Source organism: Epinephelus lanceolatus, chromosome 4 (assembly GCF_041903045.1).
Source record: "Epinephelus lanceolatus isolate andai-2023 chromosome 4, ASM4190304v1, whole genome shotgun sequence".
In the NCBI taxonomy this organism is placed as follows: Eukaryota; Metazoa; Chordata; class Actinopteri; order Perciformes; family Serranidae; genus Epinephelus; species Epinephelus lanceolatus.
The window spans coordinates 20083108-20105822 of NC_135737.1; the positions used below are offsets into that span (position 1 = coordinate 20083108).

Consider the following 22715-nt stretch of genomic DNA (forward strand, 5'->3'; position numbering starts at 1 on the left):
CAAAGTCAGTATTAACTTTGGGATGCAAACACCAGTAGGTTGTCCACTGCCCACTCTGCCCGCTCTGTAGGGGCTTCTTTAATAATTGTACATTATGCAGACTTAATCACTTTTTATGCTATGTCATGTCACTTCCTCCTCTGGTCTTGTAATTATTACGACGGTCACTAGAGGGCTACGCCTTACATTAAATCTAAGTATGGGTCGGTATAAGCTGGTTGCACGGTAGACCTATGTGGTCCTTTTTTTTTCGGTGCGAGCAGGCTGGAAAACAACATGGACAAGATAAGAATTATAGCTTGGTGATTAGTGATTGATATTGATATATACTGTGTGTTCCAATACCCGTACCACCATACTACATAGTATGCCAGAAAAAGATTTAGTATGTCCCAACGCATAGTATGTCAAATGCAGTGTGCCAAAAATACCAGGATGTTCTACTACAGTCCAATCTGATTTTGCAGTATGCAAGCCAGCATGCTTTTCTGGCTATTCTGACCCACAAGCCTCTGCATAGTGTATGCCACGTCACATCCACTGAGTCGCAAACAGATGATGGCTTGACAGCAGATTAACAGCTGTCAGAAGTTTCAATGCTGGATGACAGCGCTTTCAAGAAATATTGATTGTTTAAGTAAACAAAATAATCATACATATTAAAACAATAATACAGAAAAAACTATGACAATAACAATGACACAGAACTGCAGATGTAATTTCACTGTTGCAAATATAATATATTAGAATCTACAATCTGTGCAGTTTTAACTTTAAAGTTAAACTACACACATCGCAAAGTAACAGCAGCAGATCTCTCTGGGTTGATCTCCGTCTCTGGAGAACTTGGTGAGTGGAGTTTGTTTATCTCCAAGGTATCAGATAAAACAGCAAGAGGGTCAGAGTTCGGTGCCTAATGTTATGAGAACGTAGTATATACTGATTTAGTGCATACTGCATGCAACAGTACGTACTTTTTAAGGGCTGCTGCAGTACATACCAAAAGTAAGAAGAAAAAGCACCCATAGTATTTCATGGTATGCCAAACACATGGTACATATAGCATACTGAAAATGTGTTCCACTTCTCTGCATTACCACACAATATTGTTACATTCTAACATTTTATTATCACGGTACCACAAAGTCGTCAAAGTTAAACAACAAAATATGCCCTCTGTGTTCCGTGACGTTGCTCTACTAATGGCATGACATGTTCGTCAGTGAATTCTGAAAGTGTTCGAAATTAATTTTCTCATTTGCCACGTCTGTTAGTGTATTTTCATCCTTTTTTTAGAGCACTTTCAATTTGTGTAGAAAGAAACTAGAGTGGAAATGCCAGAAATTTTAATATATTGCCAAAAAAGGTTTTATGCTTGGCTTCAGGTCTCCTCACACCAAACACAAATAATTCATGTGAATAAATCACATGTCAATTTAAAAATTCAAGCCTGTCGATCTTCATGAGCCTAAACACAGTTTCAAACCTGATGGCATGAAAATTATAAATTGGGTTTCCTGTTGGAATGTTTGTTAATGTAGTTGCTGACAGGAAGTAAACAGGGACCAAAGCTCTGGTTCTAGCAACAGAAAAGCAAAGAAACAGCCTATCCAGAACTGAACTACAGTGTGTTCCCCCCCCCACACACATGTTTTTCAAAATCTGTGAATTTTGGATGTTGCTAAAAAGAAGCCAACATGTGATCAATAGATTTTCTCAGTCGTAAATGGAAAATTTGGTCTATTGATAAAAGCAAACTGTGACAAAATGCAAAGTAAAAACAGATTTGGCATCAGAAATGTGTGGAGTGTTGGGAAGATGCAGCAGTTATTTGTTGAATGACCCAATGTCACACTGTGCTTCAGTACATCTTTAAGGTAGTTGCTCTTGACTTTATTGTTTCCACTCCAGAGGATTTATAATCCGTTTTGTTTCAGGATTTACCACACTTACAACTATTTTTACGCCACTTGAGATACAAGAACAATTATAAAGAAAATGCTCATGCATATATCCCGTGAGATTTGTAGAAATGATACCCTTCTGTGAAAACTTCCTGCAAGATGAATGCAACTGCAATTACAGACAGCTGCATGATGAACCCCCAAATGATCAGACCCAGTATAAGTGAATCGGCGGCCCCTCTATAAACCTTAAGCATTACAGGAACACCTTTAGATAACCTCTTAAAACACACACTTTTATATACCTTTCCCTCTTTTCTTTTTTAACCTGTGTAGTTTGCTCACTGTCATGCCATTGCTTTTAATGCTCCATAGCATTCAACACTTTAGCATATACTTTACATAAAAGTGTGGTTTGAATACATATTCTCCTCATAGCTGGAGGCAGATGTGCAGTCCAAGATTCGAAGATATCTCCTTAGTACGGTTTTTATCAGAGTAGTTGAGGCAAATATATGTAATAGGGAAGATAGAAAGATGAATGAGTTCAATTATAAATTTTTCAGGAGCTGCAGTTGTGCTATTTCTTACTCATCTCCCAGAGTTACCAACCTGAATCCATAACTTGACGGCGTCTTCAACAGCTGCATTCCAATAGAAAAATTTCCCTTTATATTACAGCCCTAAAGGTTAATATGTCTGTATTGAATTTCTTGTAAATCATATGTATCTCGTCCTGTGCAAATTACATGGAGAATCAATGGAAAATCCCATATGGATGAATAAATTATAGGGTTTATTTCAGGAGAATAATCCAAGTCAGAGAGGGAGATTTTCTCCCACTGTGAAATATCGTATGAGTCATACAGGATAAAAGATGTTTATATTCACTTTTAAAAAACTCAATTTTGCTTTTTCATTCATAAATACAGACACATCTGCGGCAAATCATCACCACAGGTATAGATGGATATTGACTGGAAAAATGGAAAACCAAGATGAGACTCTTTTATCACCTTTACCCATGAAAATATAATATATGGTAGAACACTGACAGATTTCCATACAATAACCTAAAAAGTAATACACATAGATTCTTCTAACAGCAGCTGTGCGGACTGTGTGTTTGTAATACAAGACCGGGGAAGTTTTGGTAAAGTATTTTTTACCGTTTCTGTCATTTATAGCTGAAATGTCAACTCAAAAGCCTCCACACCTACATGTTAACTATTCAAAGGAACTAAGCCTGGTGAGTCCTGAATGTAGGTGTACTTTAGACTAGAGCTGTAAAAGTGAAGTGTGTAGGATTCAAGGTGATATACTGGCAGAAATGGTACATAATCAGTATGTTATCTTTAGTGAATAGTTACCTGAAAGTAAGGCCATATCCACACGAAGACGGAACCGATTTCGTTTTTTAGAAGTTTTCCATAAACATGGAATCGTCTCAAGATATGTGTCCGTAAACATGAAGCCACTGAAAACGCTGCAGTATATATGCAAGGCCTGTAAGTGGCGCAGCAACGCTGTCACAAAGTACACCAAAAACAGAGAATAAGAAATGGAGCATGCGCATAAAGGTTGTGCGATGTAAACAAACACGAAAAGGAAGATGGCAGAAAATACAAATGCCAGAGGAGCCCACTTTGTATGGACTGACAATGAGGTAGAGCTGCTACTTAGGGTCATACTTGATTACAAAACTATAAAACTGCAGGAGAATGTTGACTAGTGCATGCAGGATAAGGGAGAGGTGGGGTTATGATGTCATCGTTTCAGAAAAGAGGTGTACTGTGTTGTAAATACGGAAACGCGAAGGTGGTGTCTCCAGTTTTTTTCACTCTGGGACCCGGTTTCAAAAGTTGGCGTAATTGGGCTCCTAAAACGCTGGTTCCGTGTTTACGAAAGGTCTATACGATAAAAAACCTTTGCGGATACACCTAATTTCGTCTCTGTATGGACATGGCCTAAGAATTGTTGTGTTTTCCTTCCCTTAGAATGAGCCTTTCTAGCTACTTAGGGAGGAGGTCCTCATCCACGGAGTCCGCCATGTTGCACCACTATGTTTCTACAGTAGCCCAGAACTGACAAACCAAACACTGGTTCTAGATAGGGCCATTCATATTTTCATGTTGGTCACCATAGTTAGCAGCCCCTCCACAAAGAGCCAAACAGCATTGAAAAACATTGGATTTTAACATGAAACTGCTTTATTCAGTGTTTATATCGGTTTAAATCACTGGACCTGTTTGTTTTGGAGAGGAAGAGACCTCTGCATAGTAATAATAATAATTCAGCTCTTGGTAAAAGCCTCCTGAACGCCTGGATCTAAAGTTACCAGAGTGAAATATAAGCACACATTAGTAGGTGCTGGGCCAGGGACTGACCTCTGCAGAAAATTCGGCTCATGATAAAAACCTCCTGAGCAATGAACACTGAAGGAATCCTAACTCGGAGTTCATGTTTGGTACACGAGAGAAGTTTCAGCTGTTTGCAATCTACAGTCCACATTGCCAGATTCCATTTAATCCTATGCACTGCTACTTCAAATTAAAAAGATACCTATGTACAGTACATTATATAGCAAAAAGGTTCTTTGCCTGAAGTATGCCTTTTTACCAAATAGCATTTATCTGGACTACGCTCACAGTCTGCTGTAGCAGACAAAGAAAATTCTTTAGACTAAGCCATCTATCCTACTCCTACATTAAAAGTCAAACATTTGACCCAGTGTCCTTTGACAAATTAAATCTCAACACTACCACCTCACACATGTGAAGCACTGCAGCCTTATTTGTGTGTGTGTGTGTGTGTGTGTGTGTGTGTGGTAAAGTTGGGGATTCATACCTATATGCGAAGGACAGATAGAGGGGGTATAACCTGTGATTGTGATGGAGCTGCTCCAGTAATGGATGCTGTCAGCCCAGCGTTTCAACCGGCTGCAGGCCTCTGTGTAAACACTGCTGGAAGTGGATAATGGAAAGAAAGAGATGAAAGAAGGATGAGATGAATCACAAGCAACCTTGTGTTGTCTTGCTCTGAGGTAAAGCTTTTTAGATACTTGCACACAGATTTTTATTTATTTATTTATGTTTTTAACACAGCCCAGTGAATTGCCGGGCTCTCTCCTTGTTAGTTTAGTTGCACATTTAGGTTCAAAAGACAAGCTGTTATGGTTTTGCATGCTTTAATTTTGCACACCAAAGCAGTTTGAGCGAAGTAGCTGATGAATCACCAAATGCTGTTCTTGGTAGGTGATTCTGTTGAACACTGTGAAACTGAATTTAATCATGTCTCATAAGTGAGAAGGACTGGAACATCCTAACATCTATTTTATAAATTACAGACTGGTATTCTTGTTGATACTTTGCTAATTATTGTTCTTGTTAATGCAGCACAAAACATTTCCCTGACAGATTATATCACTGAGGGTTGAAAAAGCATGAAACTTGACCACACTAATACTTGTTATGAGTGGGAAAGCTCCATTTTATGTCTTGGTGTGTAATTATACCAAAGTGCATGAAAACACAAACAAATATTGATGCTTCACATCAGCCAAAGTCCAATTGTTCAACATAATTATAACCATTGTTTTGAGGAATACAGTACTAAATGGTCATGTCTGGGAGTATTAAACTCTTTCATCAGACCAGACACTGCTTTTTTTTTTTTAATAATAGCATGCAAACTGTCAGTTGGAGACATTTTTTCAGTGCCTTTTCTTCTAGATTATAATTAGTCAAACTCACTCAAACAAGACTAATATGTCTAATGTGTTTGTGGACTAAAACGATAAGTGTAAGGCTTAAAGATTTGACTGAAACTCAACATGACTTTCAATTCCAGAACTTAAAGGTCCAGCATGTAGGATTTAGGACATCTATTGGCAGGAATGGAATATTATATCCATAACTGTGCTTTGATTAGTTTATAACCACTTGGAACTAAAAATCATTGTGTTTTCGCTTCTGTAGAATGACCTGCTGCTATCTACATATGGAGTGGGTCCTACTTCATGGAGTCCGCCATGTTTCTGCAGTAGCCCAGAATGGACAAATCAAACACTCACTCTAGATAAGGCCATTGGAGTTTTTGAGTTGGTCATCATAGTTCTCCTACATGCTTGGCACATGGAAGAAGTTTCAGTTCTTCAACCTCACCGCTAGATGGCACTAATTCCAATACATTTGACCTTTAAATTGTCTGGAAAAAATGAAGGCTATTCTCGTCTCTACCATCCATCCCATATGACATGGGTGTAGCATATGCCTCATATGTAACATTGGATTTTTGTCCAGACTGACATACTGAAAGTCAGTTGAATGGACTGCCCTAAAATTTCATACAAACATTCATGGTCGCCAGAGGATTGATCCCACTGACTTTGGTAATCCCCTGACTTTTTTACTAGCACCATCATCAGGTCAAATTTTTATTTGTCCAGTACTTTGGTCTGTGACCAAACGCCTGCCAAACTAATGACATTCCCTGCCTCAGCTGTACTTTGTGTTCAGTGCTAAGTAGCAAATGTTATCATGTGCTAATGTGCAAAACCAAGATCTCGAACATGATAAACAGTGAACCTGCTTAAGCATGCTAGCACTCATTTTGAGCCTGTTAGCATGCTGGTGTTAGCCTTTAGTTCAAAGCAAAAGGACAGCCTCACATAGCTGCTAGTATGGTTATAAACTCTTAGTTGTCTGGTTCTTTGCATTCGCTTGAGATCTAATCCTGCACATCCAATATTAACATACATATAGTGTTTTGACATGATAATTTGTAAGTGTGACTTTGTGGAATATTTATTGACACAGTGTAATTTCTTCCAGTTTGTTTTAAAACAAGCATGTCACATTCAGGTTCAGCCATTTACTCCGAGCTTTCATTTTGATAGTGTTGTTAATTATTAAACACCATGTACATTACTAAACCAATCACACCTAAATTACTTTGGACAACAAGCCAATTACACCAATACTGATTTGCACTATGCTGCGTAGTAAAATCAAACCATAAGCCTTGTTCTCATAAAGAGTGAGATACAAACATAAAGACGCCCTCTCCTCTCACCAACTGAATCAACATGACAATTCGCAGTCATTGTGTAGTAGATGTAAAAAATGGGGACGTATTCTCACTATTGACAAATTGTTCTGGTCTCTTTTCCTGGCTTCAAGCAGGACTGTCTGCTCAGATTGGCACTCCTGCTAGTTGTCTGATCATAATCTGTCCTTCTTGCAAGCATTCACACAGTATCTGTGGAAATATAGTGTTCTGTAATGCCCTGCAGGGAGCCACAGCAATCATTTCCATTACCCAGTGGGGGAGGCGTCGCTTGGTGATAGGTGCTCCGGTGTAAGGCTTCAGCCACACAAGCAATTGGTTCCATTTCTTAAACCTTCTAAGACAGTCAAAGCACATGTACGGCGCCAGGAGTAAACTGAGTGCACAAACATCCACAGCACACGGTTCCAGCAGTGGTTGAATTAGATAAGAACAGTACTTAAAGATTACTTGAAGGGTCTCATAAGGTGACTGGCAGTGTATCCACTCAACAAATCAATGATGGAGAAAGCTGTCTGGTAGTTGTTTAGGGCAGCAGCTGGCTTGGGATAGCTGAAGCGGGAGTGTTTTTATTTTTCAAAGTAGTTCTTTTCCTGTGCTCATGCTGTGCGCTCCATCAGTTCCTCTTCCGCACTTGATGTATGCTTTCTCTGCACAAGAGCTCTCAACACTGTGGCACACAGGGACCCCTCTGGGGGACAATAGTTTTGTCCACTATACACTGTATAATCAATAATGCCAAAAGTGTCATCATGCAAGATAGTTTTACCATTTCATCACACTTAAAATTAGTAGTGGTATTAGTCTGCGCTGTCTCATTTTAATTCATTTCCTGACATGATCAGGATAGCAATATATGGATCAGGGTTCCTACAGCGTAATGCAAGTTAAATTGAAGACTTCATAAGATTTCTTTCATGCCACTTGGAAAAAAAGACAAAAAAACCCTGACATCAGATACTTAGGGTAAGGGAAAATTTTGTCCAAATGTTTATTGTAACCGTAAACATGACTTTTTTTGTCTTGTGATAGAGACGAGGGCAGAACAGAACTGGGAAATACCTGCTGTTTGTTTGGCGTGTTTCTGGTGTGTATCTCACTCTGCATGTGGGATTCCGATGCCTTGATTCCCATCATGAGTTTGAAAATCTTTTTGCACAAAATACATCGAGCCTTGAATTTATTTATTTAACCTTTATGTAACCAGAAAAAAATCTCTATTTCAAGAGTGTCCCGGCCAAGACAGGCAGCAACATAAGTTACAGACAAACGACAAAGAGCAAAAATACAGAATAAAAAAAGTATGTTAATATACTAGAAATGAACCTTTAAACGGCAGCTACACATGATTACAAGCTAAGACACACTGTGACATCGGCATATAGAAGACTGTGTACAAAAATCCTGCAACAGTGCTTCGAAACAGCCGAGAGGAACCAATGAGTGCAACTCTAAGTCCCTCTGCAGAAGATTCCACATATAAGGAGCTGCATACATAAATGCTCGGTAACCAAACTCTGTATGTACCCTTAGTACAGACAATAAAAACATGTTTTGTGAATGGAGAGCATAGCCATTTTCAATTTTCTGCTTAATGTATACACATAATTATGCTGGAGGAAGGCCAAGAATAGCTTTGTAAACAAGAGAGCGCCAATGAAAAAGTCTAAGAAATTGTAAGAAGAGCCAGCCAACATGAGCATACAGGATACAGTGATGAGTTAGTGGCTTACAGTTGGAAATAAATCTCAATGCACTATGGTGCACAGAATCTAAAGCTTGCAAACATTGGGTGGGTGAATGCATTGCTTTGTACCGGTTTCAGCCAGGCCATGACATCTAAGTTAAGTAGTCAGTTTTCATTCAAATTTTCACTTCCTCATATTGTCCAGGGTACAGTGACAGTGGATCCTCTGCTCTGACAACCATGGCCAGACACATGAGTGTTTTTGGTTCCACTATCCTGATCTACATGACATTACAGTAAGAGGCATCTGGGAACATTTTCCAAATAATAATAAATACATATGACTAATCATTTTGAGATTTTACAATGAAATGTCAGAAAAAAAACAATTCATAGAATCATACTTCCCACATTTTAGCATTTTTAAGACTTTTCAAAGATCGATATAAGACATTTAAATACAAATTAAGGCCTTATTTTTAAAGTAATGAATTAAATGCCTCTTAATAGTTTTTAAGGATCCACAGGAACCCTGATGGATACTTAATCTGTTTACGCATCTCTTCTCAAGTGACTTCTTTCCAGCAAATCATGGCTGGTGTAGGCTGTGAAGAATGTGGTGGCCTTTTAGACACATACCCCCTTCAATGCATCATAACTTTGTGAGCTTGCTTCAAAAAGAACAATGATATGGGTAGTTTTGTTGCCATGCCAGAAAGTTGTTCAAATAAGTATTTTGAAAAATTACACATTTACGCCTAGTTGTTTTCTTGGTTATGACTCACGTACTACTATTATTTCCTTAAAATATGACAATGTTGAACCTCTGGTACTATAATTAACATTTCCCATCTGGCAAAGCTGCTGCTCGTTCATGCCTCCTCAGGATGACGCTCTCAAATCCTCAGACAGTCAAGTAGAAAGCACAGAGGAGAGTGACAGGTCCGATATTAGATGCGGAATACAAAGCAAAAATTTGCAGCTGCACAAGTTTGTGTTTCGCTTCTTGCATACATGAGTTTTTCCAGCTAAATAGCTTACAGCCTACAGTAGCAAGAACCCAGCATTACTTCGAAGGCCATTGTCATTTAATACTATATTACTGTGTGGGTTTACAAGTAGCCCTATGTAAGAAAAAACAAGCATCACTAGCACGTCCATTGTGTTTTTTACGACTGTGTGAGAGACAGCCCTGGATGCTATTTGTAGGATAATGTTTCCTCATTGTGTACTTCATGCTGAGTGTGTATTAATGTCTTCACTTGAAAGCATGAAACATAAATGAGCAGCTGGATGAGTACCACAGGCAGCTTGTTTGAGATCACTCCAACACCACTGACGCACTTACAACATAACAAAATAATGTGCAGTCCTTACCTGTGGTAGTTACTGTACCGTCATCCAGGTCAAGAGTTTGCTGAGGATTTCAGATGTATTTATAGCTCCTGTTGCCATTTTGTTTAAGTGGGAGGAGAGTGTTTTCTGGAAAATAGTAATTATCTCAATGTTTTGTGCAGTAATTATTTATTTTACCGTGAGAGCAGAGAGTGTAATTAGGCCAAATTGTCTTGTGTGTACACGGTAGTTTAGCTGACACAAATTAGGATGCAGGGGTGGTATATAAGAAATGGATGTGTAAGGTGCAGGGAAAATGTTGCTTCGGCTGTTCAGTGGTGCTGCTGCTGTTGATGCACAGTAAATTCTCACACAAGGATTGAATTAATCCTCGTCTGAGCCTCCTCACGCATCGTCCAGTATAGCCAAGATGACAGGGTTAAAGGTTCAGGGATCCTGGAGAGCGATTTGCTGAAGGGCAGAGTTTCTGCTGCAATTTAAAGGTTGTAGAGAGAGCGTCAGCTTATTCCTAACTTGGCTGGCATATTGACTATTTATATCAAGGGTTTAAGTGCTCATAAAGTGGTCACAAGAGTTTTTCTTTATTTCTAAATGACACATTAACAGGATGTCAGCTGCAAACATCGGGGGAGGATGTCACTGCCCTCAAGATTCTTCATGGTTTCCTGACAGCAATGTAAAATGATATAAAGGCTGTTTACACAGTGATGTTACATGTTTCTCCTCCACCTTGGAGCGCAAACATGGTCGGCATGTGTGAGAAATATTCAAACAGGAATAATGAATTGATGTAGTTAAGCAGCTGCAGTGGAATACAAGTGTTGCCAGTGTTGTGCTGTCATTACATGGAAATTGTTCCCAATTGCAACATTGCTGGAGAGAATGAACAACATACACATTTTATTGTAAAACCTCTGGGGAAGAGTTTGTTAGTGATATCATTTTGAAATGCGGAAAAGCCATTTCATTACATTATGGGCATCAAAACAGACCAGTCCCTGCAGATCTGAGAGACCTTCCTGGCTCCTAGACAATAAGCAGGGCCTTGAAGCCAGTTCTGTACTTAACTGAAACCAGTCTTAGAATTGGTGAAATGTGTTCCCTGACTGCATTAGCATAGTCCACCCTACAAGGAATAAAAGCATGAATGAGCTTTTCTAAGTCTTGCTTGGACACAGTTTCTCACTTTAGCTATGTTTCTGAGATACCAGAATATGAATGTTGTCACAGCTTTAATGTGGCCACTGACATTAAAATCATCATCAATGATTACACCAAGGTTTTTGATGTGGTTGTTAGTTTTTAGTCCTCTGGAATTAAAATAAGCACAAATGCTTCAAAATGACCAAAAGATGACATGTTTGCTTGCCATAGCATGTGCTCCATCCCTGCCGAGCCCTCTGATTCCATCCGCACATCTTGGGTCTGAACTGGGCTTAAACGTTCCATTTTGGTTTCCAAAGAGAATAATTTCAGGCTTACCTTTGTTCAGTTGAAGAAAATTTTGTTGCATTTAATCATTTACCTTCTCAAGGCATAAACAAAGCAAGTCCAAAGGACCACAGTCATTTGGTGAGATTGTAGATAGATTTGCGTGTCATCTGCATAGCTGTGATAAGCAGAGTTATAATCTTAGAGACTGACCAAGAGGGGGCATGTAAAGACTGATCACTATTTGAAAAGTGATGGGTGGAACCTTTTCAACGTCTCCTGCAGCACAGAGAAAATAATTTTATGCATGCAAAATATTAAGCAAACTATCTTTCTCTGGTGCATCCACACAGGTGTACAGTATACATCAGAATAAATTGTTTCCTGGGGTATCTTGTATCTAATAGCAAGCAGGTAAATGTAGCGGATTTGAATGGTGCCATTTGGGTCTTTTTATTAAACACAGCCTAGTTCCCATGATTTATATGAGGTATAATGTAGTAGTTTTCACCATATTCATAAGTGTTCATAATGAAATTGATGAATTGTGTTTTTACTGCAAAGTCAGAAACGCTGCAATGGATCCAGACTATGGGAAAACAAATTTCAACATTTGGCCCAGGTTCAGTACATCATCACAGTGCAGCAGCGCGTAGAGGAGGAGTTACTGGAGGCTTAACAAAATTGCTGTCCCGAAGAGGAAGAATTGCATGAATTGCATTAAAAGAGTAAAACATTGCTTTTAAGCCTGGTGTGTAATTACTTTTACTGAAGACATTTTAACCCTGACACAGTTCAGCAGTATTGTTGTATTTAATATGATATTTAACTACAGCATCAGTATTTAGTTAATATATACCAACCTCAGCAGAGTGGGCTTTGTGTTTTGTCAGTTTCTCCCGACTCAGTGACTTACAGCCACTTTCTGCTTCAAAGATTTTTGAGAATTAATTTGCTCTACTCTGTTGTTTGCAATGGTTTTATATCTGGGTACTTGAGGGTGAATATTGTCAACAAATGGAAAGTGCTCTAAATCCCTTTTTATCCCTGCTCTTGTATCAGAAGGTCATAAAAAAACTGCCTGGCTTCCTTGCTGAGACACTTGTGTGCTATGACACTGCTCAAAGGAAAGTCCATTTGGATCTGTTCACCTGCTGTGACACTCAAAAGACCATCCATTCCCACATGGGGCATTTACACTTTGCTTTTCACTCTGAATTTTTAGAGCTATCAACCGAAAGGCTAAAGAATTGTCAGATTTGTCTGTCCTCGAGTTCTGTGATTAATGGCATGACCCTGCCTGTCATCCTTCCCTTCTAAAATCAGAATTTTGAATTGTCTTATTTTCTTGTTCTAACCTGCAGGATCACGAAAGCACAGCGCCTCTCATTGGTGTCTGCAGAACATTGCTCAAGAATCAGTCGACAGCTCAGATGAGGAGTTCTTTGATGCCAGAGGTTAGTATTACATTTCGTTTCCCCAATTTATCCTGTCTTCACCTTGCACTTTTTGGCCAAGCAGACTACAACAAGCCCACTAGTAATCACTAGTCAGTGGTTAGAAACAAGAAACAAGCTTAATAATATCAGTGTCACTGCATGGACCATGTTTACATGCACAAAATATTCTATTTTTTGCCCTTAATAACAAAAAGACAATATTTTTACCAAGCTGTTAACAATAATAATAAAAATGAATATTTCACTAATATTCCTGTTAACATGCAGCCGTTCACACAGCCTTCCTCTTTCATTCCTTTAACCACCTTCTTGAAAAGGTCTGCGTTGCAAACTTTGCACATGTCCAAAAACCTGTTGATAGCCAAGTCTTCAACAATGTTTAAGAGTAGGTCTGTTTCACCTTCAACTGGAAATGTAGGCTTTTCTTTTGGGCATGCATCTCTACCCCACAGCCTCGCAAACTGTTGGTGAGTTGATGTGTGTATGACACATCCATGGCAACCCGCAGAGCTGACTGTAAACAAGCAAGAGGCCATGTGTGGCAATCTGTGGAAAAACCTACAGCTGAGACACATTTTCCAATGCGCTGTATACATGTCCACAGAATGCTCCTAAAACCTAAATATTACCATCATATCCAACATGTCTTACCTGGAAAATGCTACGCAACAGCTTCCCATACTGAGCGCGCAAGGATGCTTCTCCGACTGTGAAGCACAACATAGAGGGTCACATTATTAAATAATCTAAAGTTTTGTGGGCATTATATACTGCGATTTGTGTGTGTGTGTGTTTGCGAGCTGCTAGGTTGCTCACCTGGCAGCTGCAACTCCGCAGCTACTTCCTTCCATGCTTTGTCCTTCTTTACGCCATCATGGTAAGAGCTGTAGACACATCATACAGGCAAGGCTTCTGCTGCCACACCTCCACAAGGTTTTCCTCTTTGCTGGAATCCCACATATTTCTTTGAGTGCGATTTCCCTCCATGGCGAGCTGCTATGTGTCTGTTGTTTGGGTTTAGTGCCAGTGTGTCATTTCATGCTGCATTTCAGCTGGCTGGTTAGTAGACGTAGGTCGTAACAGCAGTCACACAGTGAGAAGGTCATCCCAAATATCTGACACTGTCAGAATTTCATCCCAGGCTGTCTTTGTCTCGCAAGACTGTGAAAACCATGACAGCCATGACAACAGCCATCCTTGAACCTCTCTTACAGTGCAATGTAGGACCACCATTATAGAGCCACAACCAAAGATATCACCCCATTTCTTTAACGTGGATCATCTTTTGTCAGAGACAGCCCAAAATCACACAGTATATACTGGGTTTAAGACCAGGAAAAGCAGCATATAGGGATTATAAATTAGGGATTATTATTATTATTTAATGTTTTTCTTTTTTTAATTACTAATGTTTTGATTGTCCTTTATGTTCAGGACTTTGTGTCGCACTCTATGCATAAACTGTGCTATATATGTACATAAAAGTATTCTTCTTCTTCTTCTTGTCATTATCAAAAGAGTTGCAGACTATTTTTTTGCGAGTTGACCAACTGATTAATCAGCTTATCATCTCAGTAAAAATGGAAGAGCCTCGCAAAAGTTCAGGTTACAGCTTGTAATGTTTTTGTAGTGAAAAAGTGCTGTTAGTCTCTGTGGTTTTTTTAAGCTGGAGAAATGTAGGACAACTGTACTGAAGAAACCACCAGAGCCAGAGCAATTTTCCTGCAATTTCTGTATGTTCTGATGTGGGGTTGGGTGGTATTGCTAAATGTTAGTCTGTGAGTTGCTGTTATGACTAAATTGGGTAAAATCTGACTCCAGGAGAGAGTCTGGTTTCAGAACAATAGGTAACAAATGGATCCTGCATCAACTTTCATCATTTTTAATTGCTTAATACTGATTTCACTGCCCACCTTACCGCTAAAGATTCATGTAAATTTATTCAACATGTCAGACTGACCAGAAATAGACACACTTGTGAAGATATTCGACTACTAGCCTTTTCACAGTCCCAGAGGGAGTTAATCAGCGAATAAGTGGAATATTTATCGCACCAATTACCCACTACAAGTGCTTATCCCCCGAGAGACTTGATGTTAGAGATACTAATCAATTATGTGTTATTATTGTAACATGTTCTCATTTTACATTAAGCCAGTCAATAGCCAGAGGTGTGTTGAAAGTTTCTGGTGTCCAACATTTGTTCCTATCACATAAAAACATGCTGGAAATGAGGCTCAGTGGGAACAGATTAGAGCCTGTCCACTCTGCTCTATTTCCTCTTTTGCACATTTCCACAGGAAATTTTAAGTGCTGCCATATGAAGTCACATGCTTTGTCTTTGGAAGTGTGATGAATATGTTTTTCATTCTCCTCTGTCATTCTCTCGCATATTTGTTTGTCTCATCTCACTCTTCCTGTCTCAATCTTTCATTTGCTTCCCTCCCTAATTTTGATTTCCCTTCACTCCCTTTCCCTTGCATAATCTGTTTGCCAAAAAAGGCATGTTCACTGCACAGACTTCCAAAAAACATGAAATATTTATCCTTATCACAGCTGTTGCCGAGCAGAGCTGTGCGTTGCCTGAAATTCATTTTGCGCCACCAGTGTCAAGGCGCCTATCAGTTGCGAGGAATCACCAGGGGACAAGATAACATGCATGTGTTGCATGTGAGCAGATGTACCCCATCATGCTCGCTTACACATCTGCTGCATGAGATTCTGCTCTCAGCTGTGAGATATCTTTACTGAGTGTGAAGGGACAGAGATCCTCTTTTAATTAAACAGCATGAGGAGAGGCTACACACTGGTGCATTTTGTGCCAAACAAAAGCAAAGATAAATGATCAGATTTTTGTTGTGTGTCTGGTTGTATTTCATTTAATTTAGCTCAAAATTAAAAATAGGAATAGTTTGTTATTTTTGAAAGCTTGCTCATTTGCTGTTGGTCGATGTCAGGCCATCGGTGGGCATCTGCCGACCTAGTTTTTGTGGTGCGGCCCCTACTGTCGGGCCTTGTCGGCTTTTTGTTCGCCGCTTCAGCATTTTGAATCAGCTTTGGAGATAATTGAGTCTGTCTGTGAGAGAAGTCACTGTGATTGGCAGTTCAGCTCAGTGCCAAGAGGAGAAACTGAAGTGAGGAAAGCAAACAAACTTTTAAAGAGAACAGGACATGAGGTTAAAATAAAAGTGTTATATTAGGTAAGATAATGTCTTTTACCATTGAGCTTTTTAGCAGACATGGTTCGTAATTGTTTGAGTTATTGTTCACTAGTGCACAATGAATTGACGATTGTTCTTTCAACACTGGTTTGTGCTAACTGGCTAACTAGCGTCTTGAATCCGTCCTGTCAGTTTTCTTCTTTCCCTTTTTGAATGATGAACCCAGACTACAGCTGCCTGCTGGTATGAAGTTATTTCCTCTCACACAGGCGCAGATCACACATGCTAGTGTGCTGATGGCTGCGGTCTTTGTGGTGTGTTCAAGTGCATTTTTTGGCCAAAACACAGACGATGTGAGGCGACACAACAGTCTAGTTCTGTGATGTCGGTATGGTGCGTCTGGGCCACTAGATGAGAAGATTGCTAACACTCATGTTTGTACAGCCAGCAGCTGGTTATCTAAAGTCAGCATAAAGACTGAAAACTGGCAGAAACAAATTCCATCGAAAAGATCCATCAACCAGCACCTCTAAGCTTGCGACTTACCATGTTGTATTTCATTTGTTTGATCCACACAAAACTGAAGTGTAAAACGAGAGTGGAGTTACAACCAGCAGAGACCCCAGGAAGTCAACGCGCTCCTCCACTAAATAGTCAGGGCACAGTAGTAAGATAAATGCATAAATTGTTGTTTTCACACTTTGGCTTCAGGATGCTGGTAGGTGGATTTTGTTACTTTGGACAGAGCCAGCCTGTTTCCCCCTGTTTCCAGTCTTTATGCTAAGCTATCCTAACTGGCTGCTGGCTGCAGCTTCATATTAAATAAACAGATGTAAAGCCCCATAACCTCAGCGAACAGATCTGGCTTTTTTAGTTTGTGTTCGTGTGGTGGTGGTGGCTGGGGGGAAGTTAGGGTCCGTGCTGAGAATTTCATGCACCGCTTGTATTTATACCTATAAAAGTAATGCACCAGTTGCAATTAGTGTAAAACCCACATAATCATGAGCCAGTGATTAGTGTATATCCCATGGAATCGGGAACGCTGTGATCATGTGACCAATGCACTGATGGAAGTAAAGAAGGAAGTAGTATAAAGACCCCAAAGTCTGTGTAAAGAGGCAGGTTGGTGAATAGGGGAACCGACACAGGACTTTTCCTCCAGGAGACTGATGTTCGGTACCATGAGAAACCAATTGAACATCATTACTGTGATAATTTTCCTGAACCTAATCTACGTAACTTAGCCGTAAGTATGTGATGTCATTCATGGGATGCTAATCTGTTAGATATCATTCAAACTGTTATAAAAAGCTATATTGTAATTTCCAAGTGTCAGGCACTAAGTAGTGCAGATTTTGTATGTAGTAGGCCTACGCTCTACATTAGTATGCGTTTGCATACGCAGCCCATGTGGCCAATGTGAAAGTACCACTCAGTTGTTTGTTCCCATCTTCCATTTCAGGCTATTTTATATCCATCTCTACACAGCTTGTTCTTCAGGGACCAGACATATCACATCTCATTTTGCTATCATTCACTGATGCATGTGGGACTCTGTGGCAGGTCTCAGGCTGTAAAAACCTTGTAGTACCCTTTCCACTTGCATGAAAACATGGCTGTTCGACAGAGATGCTCCATTATAGAAGGAGTGACTGGAAGATGAAATACAACAAAGCTAGTTTAATTTAATAATAATCAAAAAAAAAAAAGACACAGGAAGAGCTGTTTGAGCTTATTTTTTCTTTATGGTTGCTATGTGGCTTCATTGTCTGAGCTGGAGGGGGGTGGTGAGTGAAGCTCAGTCCTGCAGGAAAGGCAACAGAGCAAGTTGTTCCAAACATAAACGTATGCTCAGTATGAAGGATACGTTCCTTAAAAGGGAAACCAAAACAAGGTCATAGAGTGACTACAGTGAGTACAGTCACTCGCTAACTGCAAGACTGTGGCTCTCAATCTTAGCTGCATGCTGCTGGTCTGGTACAGACGCTTTATTTCTGCCAGGCTGGATATATGTTTTCTTTAGCCGAAAGCAATTTCAGCCTTTTATAGAAAAGCAGAGAGAAACTGAAGGAATTACACTGAAGAGTGACTGAGGGGGTGTTTGTCATATTATGGGCCTACCACTCAAAGCGTCACAACAAGCTTGGGGGAGTTTTGTTTATGTGGTTATGATGAATGCTTTCATCCGCACTGTGTAACCCAGTGGACCCAGAGAAACCATGGAAATATATGAAGACTTTCAGGGATTTGCTCAGTTTTCTGCTAAACAGATAAGCCCTGACATTGTTGCTGTGTGCGTGTGTGTGTTTTATATAGTTTTTTGGGATCATTTTTCTTGCTCATGCAATGCTCCTGTATAGATTATTTCTGTTAATGTAATCACTTGTCAGGAGCCTCTTGAAAACTAGATGAGGCATCTCGAGGGGCTCGTCCTGCATCCTAGAATTTGGGTTGTTTAGAAATGGCTCTTTATGTCATTTTCTGTAATCCAGATGATTGGATTTCAAAGGAGACACTTACCAAATGGTTCAAGAGATGACTTCTATCCTTATTGGGTAACCTAAATAGGATGAGAATCCCATTTTTATGCATTGCTCCCCAAATTTTGGAGACTGCAGCAGGACAATAATCCAAAACATTAAAGGGGAATTTTGGTATTTTACAACCTCGACCCTATTTTCCCATGCTTTTGTGTCCAAGTGACTAATAGGAAAAACAATTTTTGAAACTGGTCCAGTATTGAGTGAGAGTGGCAGAATGGGCTACAATGTAACCACGCACTATCAATGTATGTCCAATAAAAGTGCTTGTTTTTGCCACTGACATGCTCGGGGTGTTATTATAACTGTCTGAAGAAGAAATATAATGTTTTTATTTACCTTTCACTTGAGCCAGTCTGTTTGCTATTGTGTTTAACCAAGTCTCACACAAGGAGAAGTCTCCCTCTGAAGTCTTGTCAGTTGAGTTATTACAGGAATACAATAAACAACAGACCAGATCAAGTTTTATTTCTCTGTGGGGATGGCCAACTTGTTGAAACTGTGGAAACCTTTAAATATCTTGGTACAGTTCTTGACTGCCAGATGAACTTCTCTGAAAACACAGATTACGTCTTTAAGAAATGTTCACAGCGACTCAATCTCCTTAGAAGACTGAGCTGTCTTAGTGTTAGTCCACAGATTTTAGGACTTGTATATACTGCACATATTGTGAGTGTTTTAACATTCCATCTTTGTACTTGGTTTGGTCACAAGTGCAACAATAAACTAAATAGGACTGTGTCCATGGCAAGCAAAATTGTGGGAAAACCCCAAAAATCTCTGACCCACCTTTGCACTGAAAGGACAAGGAGGACGGCTTGGAGAATCCTGGCAGATAGCTCCCATCCTTTTTCCAATCAGTTTAAGATTCTGAAATCTGGGAGGCGATACAGCGTCCCTCTGGCCAAAAGTGTTTTTAAAAAGTCCTTTATTCCAAATGCCATCAGCATTCTTAACTCAACAAAGTGACAAATCCACAGATATTGACTGGAACTGCTCTACTGCTTATCTATTTTATCTTATGTGCTTCATTGTGTTTTTATTGTGCTTATGAAATGGTGCTGTCGACTTTCTAGTGCTGTGTACCTTCATTGTTGGTGAGCTGAAGTCAATTTTCCACCCCTGGTGGACAATAAAGATTATTCTATTTCATGCTATTCTATTCCATAATGTTGTCAGACACTTATAATAACAATCTGAGCCTTTCAGTGGCAAAAACAAGCACCTTTACTTTTACATTGATGGCACACTATTCCCCTGAGTGGTTACATGGCAGCTCATTTTGCCAGATACAGCACTTTTTCTCAATACCAGACCAATTTCTAAAATTGTTGCTCCTATTAGTCACTTGACACAAAAACATGGGAGAATAGTGGCCAGGTTGAAATGTACCGATGTTACCCTTTAAGCCAAGGCAACCAAGGAGTTGTTTTATGACCACAGAAGTTTTGTTTCTTGTTTGGGCAAGTCTGTCACCTGATCTCACTTCTTCTTCTGAAAAGTAAAAGTGGATGTAGTACAGGTCTGCTAGAGTGTCATTAGGAGAGATGCCAAGGGTCTGCTGTGGGTCAGCGACTTTAAGTCTTTTAAACTTTAGCTATTGATTGTAAAGCATTTATCATTAAATATAAAATACAGTGACTTAGGAATATGTTGAATTGTTCTGGTACCCTGAGCTGGATGATCACACCTGCATCAGCTGCAAAGTTAGGTGATTTAAAACAAAAAAAGTTCTCTAGTGCTGATACAATACCTGAGTTAAGGTACTGAGTTCTCATATGTCTCAAACTTTCCCTAAATAAAAGACACAGTGTAGCATGTGCAAAATTATTATTTAGATAGAAAATCATTTTAAAAAGATTGTGCCAAACAAAAGCAAAGATAAATGATCAGATTTTTGTTGTGTGTCTGGTTGTATTTCATTTAATTTAGCTCAAAATTAAAAATAGGAATAGTTTGTTATTTTTGAAAGCTTGCTCATTTGCTGTTGGTCGATGTCAGGCCATCGGTGGGCATCTGCCGACCTAGTTTTTGTGGTGCGGCCCCTACTGTCGGGCCTTGTCGGCTTTTTGTTCGCCGCTTCAGCATTTTGAATCAGTGTTGGGGACGGTGGAGTCTGTCTGTGAGAGAAGTCACTGTGATTGGCAGTTCAGCTCAGTGCCAAGAGGAGAAACTGAAGTGAGGAAAGCAAACAAACTTTTAAAGAGAATAGGACATGAGGTTAAAATAAAAGTGTTATATTAGGTAAGATAATGTCTTCTACCATTGAGCTTTTTAGCAGACATGGTTCGTAATTGTTTGAGTTATTGTTCACTAGTGCACAATGAATTGACGATTGTTCTTTCAACACTGGGTTGTGCTAACTGCCTAACTAGTGTCTTGAATCCGTCCTGTCAGTTTTCTTCTTTCCCTTTTTGAATGATGAACCCATACTACAGCTGCCTGCTGGTATGAAGTTATTTCCTCTCACACAGGCGCAGATCATACATGCTAGTGGGCCGCTGGCTGTGGTCTTTGTGGTGTGTTCAAGTGCATTTTTTGGCCAAAACACAGACGACGTGAGGCGACACAACAGTCTAGTTCTGTGATGTAAATGTATCTATTTTTTGTTGTATTTTCTTATCTGAATATAGGATCTACTCATAGAGGGTGTTATGCCGTAGATTTTGCCAAGTCAAATTTCTGATTGATGATTTTGAGTTTTACAAGTAAAATTAACTTGAGTATGTGACAAATCTAAGCCAGCATTAGATGCCAGCTTTAAGCTCCTGACAGTTTCCCATACAGCACCAAACAAATATTTAGATGGCACAATATCAACAATGAAAGTATTATTTCAAAACAGAGAAGCAGATATGAAATCCATGGATATCTGTGTGTTGTTTCTAATGAGGACTGAGACTGAGCTTAACAGTCCATCAGCTGACGCTGTTGTTGTGTGTCAGCCAGAGTTTGTATGACATGGTGTGGAGGCGACACAGATGCTGGCTGGGTAGTTTGATGCTGTCATCTCTGTTGATCAACTCCTCTGACATCCGCACAGCTGCCCCTAGCAAATCCACACACACACGCACTGTTTGGCACACTCGAGATCAGTTTGTCACCTCGTCACAGCCCCCTCTGGCTGGCCTGCAGTGATGATGAAAACAGAAGTGAAACACGGACTGCTGTCAGAGCAGAGTCCCGGACTGACGTAGAAACACACAGAAAGATCAAAGCGAAGATATTGAGTTGCTTCATGACCCGTCCACCTCCACCGTCACCTCCACTATCAAGTATAAAACGTTCATTTTCCACTGGTGGTGGGTAAAGCTCCAGTTTATCTGTAATCCAGATACTGAAGCTCTCAAATGCGCCTGTTCAATGAAAGAACGGAGATAAGAAGACATCTGACACTCACATAAAAAGAAGAAAAGCAAAATCCAAAGCTCTCTTTTAGAAAAAGGTTAAAATTTGTACAGTAGTGGTTCACTCAGAAAAGCTTTGTGCTCAGTGAAGAAGCCACATGCAGAAACACGGTGGAGCATCATATGTTTTACTTTGAACAAGCTGATGGAATAAAGCTTTTTTAACCACTTACCATGAAGAGCTCCATGCATTTATTTTCTTTGATGTTGTTACTCCACAAAGGAACCTTTTACCGAATAATTTGTGCAGGCTTTAACATCACAGGCTCTCCTCAGTATTCTGTTCACATTTCAAGTCTTCACTTTGCCAACAGCACCATCGCATCTTCATCCGTTTGCTGAAAAAGCTCAGTGGGATCGAAGACTGCACTTTAAATATTTGTTTAACAAGATGCTTCAGCCAGAGAAAAATTAGCTTTGTTTTGGGCCAAGGATAACAGTCTCAGTTTTGTTTGTTTGTGAAATGTGAAGACAGTGTTTAGATTTCTTGGGCCTTCTGTGTTTCTGTTTGAAAACTTGATTAAAAAACTTAATAGAATTGGATTTCTTGATGATTCAAGCCTGTTAGTTGAATACATTCTGGTGATAAATTGTTTCAGTGTGTTGAATTAGCCAATTAAAGGAACAGTGTATAAAATTTAGGGGGATTTAGAGGCATCACATGGTCGGGATTGCAGATTGCAACCAGCTGAAACTTTTCCT

The 22715-nt window shown here is 39.6% G+C and overlaps 1 protein-coding gene across 6 annotated transcripts in view; it reads left to right on the forward strand.

Annotated features, from left to right (window-relative positions):
- pitpnm3 (PITPNM family member 3) overlaps positions 1 to 22715 on the forward strand; it is a 132136-nt gene that overhangs the window by 11183 nt on the left and 98238 nt on the right. For all 6 annotated transcript variants that reach the window (XM_078167008.1, XM_033631877.2, XM_033631879.2 and 3 more), the window contains exon 3: positions 12810 to 12902. In XM_078167008.1, coding sequence (XP_078023134.1) covers positions 12810 to 12902 — 93 coding nt within the window. The remainder of the gene's footprint in view (positions 1 to 12809; positions 12903 to 22715) is intronic.